The 5,888-nt window shown below is 32.9% G+C and overlaps 1 protein-coding gene across 1 annotated transcript; it reads left to right on the forward strand.

The window, feature by feature from the left end:
• The first annotated feature begins 933 nt into the window (after positions 1–933).
• On the forward strand, positions 934–2,689 carry LOC101893116 (UDP-glucosyltransferase 2-like). The gene is made up of 2 exons (XM_011292524.3): positions 934–1,256; positions 1,346–2,689. Exons 1-2 carry the CDS (start codon positions 1,004–1,006, stop codon positions 2,647–2,649), a joined length of 1,557 nt encoding a protein of 518 aa, XP_011290826.3. The 5' UTR covers positions 934–1,003; the 3' UTR covers positions 2,650–2,689.
• The last annotated feature ends 3,199 nt before the right edge of the window (positions 2,690–5,888 follow it).

The following is a 5,888-nucleotide window of genomic DNA, read 5'->3' on the forward strand; positions in this document are numbered from 1 at the left end:
AGATGGATTTCTTCTTATCTCTGTATAAGATCCGTTCAAGGTATTTTAAGGAAGATCCTTTAGAGGACTTTAGTATATAGGGAAGCTTTTGAAACCCCTTCTCACAGAAGACCTTTACTTTGAACATATTCTCTATATATATTGAAAATAAAAATGTAGGGTTTTTTCAATAGAATACATAAGGAAGATCTTTGTCCTGTAGAAGGTCTTTTGAAAAACTTTTTTTTTTACGCAAGACCTTTTTAAGCGCTTTCAGCAATTGTTCTGTAGAGGACAGAGAAAACCTTTCGATTGTCCCTTATCTATGGTATACCTTGCATATTTTTTCTGTCTTAAGAAGTTTTTTTTTTTAAATGTCCCGTCCAATGAATTTCTTGAAGGACTGAAGGTCTTCAGTCTATAGACGATATTTTAAGTAAAGATTGTTGGAAGATCTTCAACCATTTTCAGGTCATTCGATATATAACAAATTTTTAGCAAACTTCTCCATAAGAGTTTTTTTTAAAAAAAAACATTCAAAGGTATTTTGTCCAACGGTAAGCATTCACAAAAAATGTGCATAGGGTTGGCACTCGGAAAGTCGCCTATTTATAACAGCCTTTTTCCATAAATGAAAGTCCTATTAGGTATTTTCTTCAGATTATCTTCCGTAAGGTCGTCGGTCTATAGAATAAACCCACAAAACCTTCTGTCTACTGAAGTCCCACAATTTGTTTTCTGTTTTTATCCATAGACTACGCCTTAGTGTCTCCTCTCCAACTCACTTACAATAAATATTTATAACACTTCATTGCAATAATATTGTTCGGATTGATTTGATTTTCCTTAAACGGCTTAAATTGTTGTCAATTTTGATTACTATTTCGAAACGCAAGCCAGATGTCACGTTTTACATTTACATCGATTAAATATTGTATATCTCTGTTAGCTATCATTCGTTCTATTAGTCGACAAAGTTACACCGATTGGAAAACATCTTCGGCGATTGGATGAGAAATCCAAGATGTGTTACTCAAATAAGTTCCTCTGGGCCATAATTTTTTCGCTGACGCGTTTAATTGCTTCAATCCACTGCGTGAAAATATTGGCCATATTTGCCTTCCCAGGTCCTTCACAGTATATTTTGGTTCAGCCCTTTTTAAAGACCTTGGCCTCTAAGGGTTATGAGGTGACATGCGTTAATGCTTTTCCGCAAAAGCAGAAAGTGGAGAATTTTCGTGATATCCCTGTGACAGAGGTTTTTGAAAGTTATGCGGGTGAGTGAGGGGAGTTTTTCAAGGAGAACTTTGGAGCTCCTAGATAGACTTATATTTTTTTTTATAAATTTATAACCTTTTTTTTTTAGATTTCATAGCATCCACCCAAGTGGAGGTCAACAAATGGCAAGAGATGACTTTGTATTCGGAGTTTTTCTACAATGTCACCGAAACTGTGTTCAAAAATCCAGAATTCCAAAATTTATTGAAAAATGAAAATTTCGATTTGGTCATATTGGAAGCCTTGCACACAGATGCCTGGTATAGCTTGGGGAGACATTTTGGTGCTCCTCTAATTGGCGTGTCTTCCTTTGGCACTGATCCTGTAATTGATGAACTAATGGGTAACATGTCACCATTTTCCTATACCCCCCTGGTGACAATTGGCTATACGGATCGCATGTCCTATAAGGAAAGGATGTGGAATACAATTTACCAATTACTGGAACTGCTGCATGTGCGGTGGGTGGGTCTGCCACGCCATAGGAAACTGATGGCAAAATATATGCCTCACATCAAGGAAGATTTGTGGGAGTTGAGGACGAATTTTTCGCTGATGTTTTTGAATCAACATTTCTCGCTCAGCTATCCTCGGCCATATGTGCCCAGCATGGTGGAGGTGGGAGGGTTTCAAATACACTACCAACCCAGCCCTTTGCCGGAAGATGTTCTAGAATTCATCAACTCCTCTCAAGAGGATGTAATCTATTTCTCCATGGGTTCTAATGTGAAATCCAAAGATTTTCCCCTGGAACGCATAAAAATAATAATAGAGGTATTTCGTAAGCTGCCCTACAAAATTCTATGGAAATTTGAAAACCCCCAACTGCCCGTTGAGAAGCCACCAAATGTTTTCATCAGACCCTGGTTTCCACAACCCGATATTTTGGCCCATCCCCGTGTGAAGTTATTTATATCCCATGGCGGCCTGCTAAGTACCACCGAGGCCATATATCATGGCAAACCCATATTGGGTCTACCCGTATTCTATGATCAGGCAATGAATGTCAGAAAAGCCAAACAATTGGGCATCGCCTTGGGTATTAATTTTTACACTTTGCCTCGAGAGGAATTTGAGGGAGGAATTGTGGAAATTATGACAAATCCAGTGTATCGAGAGAGGATTATGGAAATTTCCCGAATTTATCATGATCAACCCATGAAACCCATGGATGTGGCCATATATTGGACAGAGTATGTCTTGCGGCACCGGGGAGCAGCACATTTGCAGACTCCAGCTCAGAAAATGAGTTTTATTCAGAAGCACAGCATCGATACGGTGGGTGTTTTGATAGCAGTTGTTGTTCTTTTGCTTGTCGCTGTTGATGTGGTAATTGGCAGGATTTTTAAGAGCCTGTTTTCAAAGAAAATGGAGAAAGAGAAAATTAATTGAAAAAATTATTTTTAGGTGTTTTTAAAAAATTAAATTTTTTTAAAAATTTTTAAAAATTTTATTTTTTTTTAAAAACAGAAAAAATATAAAAAATATTCGACTTCTTTAAAAAAAAATAAATAAATAAAATAAAATAAAAAAAACAAATAAAATTTAAACCGAATCAAACTTAGACCTTATTGAGTCTTTTAAAATGTAAATGAACCAGTGAAACCTCCCAACAGCGATGGTCGACCGAAATGTGTCCATTGTCAGGAGGTTTACGACTGTGGTAGGTTAAAGAAATTTTCAAAGTTTTTTTTTTATTTGTTAATTTAAGAAAATATAGGAAAAAGAGATCGGCGGATACCTCCTTACAATGGACAAATTTCGGTCGATCCTCGATGTTTACTGTTGGAAGGTTGTACTGCAGATCCAAAAATGATTGAAAGATTTTGGAAGGGGGAAATAACAACATCGATCAATGAATTATAATTAGATCTTCAACACCTATGAAAAGAGATGGAGTAACTAGGGCAGGATTTTAGACAGGTTGTATTTTAAATATAAGAAAAATTCTAAAAGGTTTACAATATAAAATAGACTTAAAATACGCTAGAATTTCCTTAAAAATTATCTCTTGAAGATCCTTGGCAAACTATGTTTCAAAATTCCATTTATAATCCTTGAAAAAATTGTGGCTACAAATCCTTAAATGCACTTTTGAAGGTCCTTTAAAAATTATATTTAAATTACAGATGTTTGCCATTGAAGATCGTTGAAAAATAGTTTTGGAAATTCCCGTGTAAGCTTCTGAAAGTCCTTTAGAAAAGTCTTAAAAATCTTACATTTCTTGTCCATGAAGTTCCCCAGGAAATAGTCTTCAACCATTTACGATTACGGATCTATTTGTCCTAAATGTCCTTGAAAAAAAAAAAAACATTAAAATACCCGAGTATACATCTTAAAGGCCTGTAAAAAGTGTTCGAAGATTCCTGAGAATAGTCATTAATAGACATGGGTAATTCGGTGAATGTCCTTGAAAACCTAGCCATTAAAATTCAGCGAACATTTCCTCGAATGTTCTTCAGAAAATAAGTCTTTAAGAATATACCAATATGAAATGAAATGGTCTTTAAAAATCCACAATTATGTGCCTGAGTGTCCTTGGAAAAATAGTTCATTAAAGTTGCTTAAAAATACCATACCTGAAGGTCCTTCGAAAACAGTTTATAAAGGTTCCTTAGAAACATTATCTCTAAAATCCACAAGTATGCTCAGTTAGGGCCTTAAATTAGTCTACAACAGTTCTAGAGTATGTCCCTGAAAGTCCTTGAAAAATAGTCTCCAAAATTCACAAGTCCTTAGGAAAATTGTTCATAAAAGTTCGTGAGAATGTCATTAAAGTCCTTCGAATAATAGTCTATAAAATATATTAAAATCCATGAGCATGTTGAAAAAAATAGACCATCAAAGTTCAAGAAATTCCTTGGAAAAATAGTTATTAAAAAATCCACAAGTATGTTCCTGAAGGTCCTTGAAATTTGTTTCAAAAGTCCATGAGAATACCTTTGAATGTCTTCTGAAAAATAACCTTGAAGAATTGAGTATATCCATAAGGATAATTGAAATTAATTTTTTTAAATCCACAGATATGATAGGAGAATATATGAAACTATTATTTTTTGAATCCAAAATTATTCTTCAAAAAAAGTTATATTCTATTAAAAACACATCCGTTATCCTTGGAAAATAGTTTATAAACATTTCACAAGAAAGTCCCAGTCTATAAAATTCTTGAAAATATTGTCATTTAAAATAGGAGAGTATGCTCGTGAAAGCTCTTGGGAATAAATCCATAAAAATTCATAATTATGTCTGTAAAAATTCTTGGAAAAATAGTTTTTAAAAAAGCCACGAGTATGTCCCTGAGGATCCCGGAATAATAGTCTCAAAAGCCCATACCTTTGAGAGTCCTTGGAAAAATACCTTAAGATTTGGGTAAGCCCATTTAGGTCCTTGAAAATTAGTTTTAACAAATCCTTTGATATTATTGGAAAATTTCTAAAACTATTTTTTAAAAATAAAAAATGTTTAAAAATTATTTTTTAAAAAATCATCGTTATCCTTAAAAAAACAGTTTTTAAAAATTAACTAATTACCTAAAGTGCCTTGGAAATATAGTTTATAAAATTAACCCTTAAAAGTATAGCCCTTAAATGATTGAAAAAAAAAAATACTTCAAAAAAGTATGTCCCTGAAAGCACTTGAAAAATATTCTTTAAACATCCAAGAGTAAGTCCCTGAGTGTCTCAGACTAATGATCTTAAAGGTTCAAAAGCATTCCTTTGAAAGTCCTTGAAAAATAAACTTAAAAACCATTAAGGTTCTTGAATATTAATTTGTATAAACCCATCGATATGAGAGAAAAATATTTGTGAAAAAGCATGGTTATGAAAAAATATTCGTTAAACTTAGTCCTGCCGAAAATATCCATTAATTATCAACGATTATCCTTGAAAAAGAGTTTTTTTTTTAAATCTACTTATTTTCAAAATAACATATTTTCCTCAAAATAATATTGTCAACCTTGAAAAATATAACCCTTAAAAATTCTGGATTATCCACGAAAATTATATATTTTTTTTAATCCACGATTATCCTTGAAATCCTAGAAAAAATATGTTTTTAAATATTCTCTATGAAATCCATGACTATCCTTGAACAAATAATACTAAAAAATTCTACTCTATTATCTTTGAATAATATTCCTGGAAAAATCCAGTGTTATTCTTGGAATTTTAACTTAATTCATGAAGTTTGTACTTTTCTAGCTCGAAAAGTGAAAAATTTTAGGAAAAATTAATGTTTTTAGTATTTTCTAGCGATAAGTTCACTTTAAGATGTTAGGCCTTTTTAAATTTTCCGGCCAAAAATATTTCAACGTCTTCATATATTAACCGAAGAAACCAACAGTGATCTCAATATCAGCTTTGCTCCTTCACGCAATATCCAATTTAAAATCATTTAGTACTTTTCGTACAAATATATGATACATTTCCAAGCCTCCGGCAAATCTTAGCCTAATATACCAAGTGATTTGAGTATGAAATTTGAGCATTTTATCTCCATCCCTACATACAATACAAAACATAGTACCAGTTCCCACTTTTCGTACAATTATAGTACACATTTCCGAAACCACCTCCATAAGTCCAGGCCACACATTAACAGCGATCCCAATACCAAATTTTAGATTT

Source organism: Musca domestica, unplaced genomic scaffold (genome assembly GCF_030504385.1).
Source record: "Musca domestica strain aabys unplaced genomic scaffold, Musca_domestica.polishedcontigs.V.1.1 12, whole genome shotgun sequence".
NCBI lineage: Eukaryota > Metazoa > Arthropoda > Insecta > Diptera > Muscidae > Musca > Musca domestica.

Coding starts and splice junctions, on each gene's coding strand:
- LOC101893116 (XM_011292524.3), top strand. CDS start 1,004: ATGTGTTACTCAAATAAGTTCCTCTGGGCCATAATTTTTTCGCTGACG. Junction 1,257..1,345: donor GGTTTTTGAAAGTTATGCGG/GTGAGTGAGGGG, acceptor TTTTTTTTTTAG/ATTTCATAGCATCCACCCAA.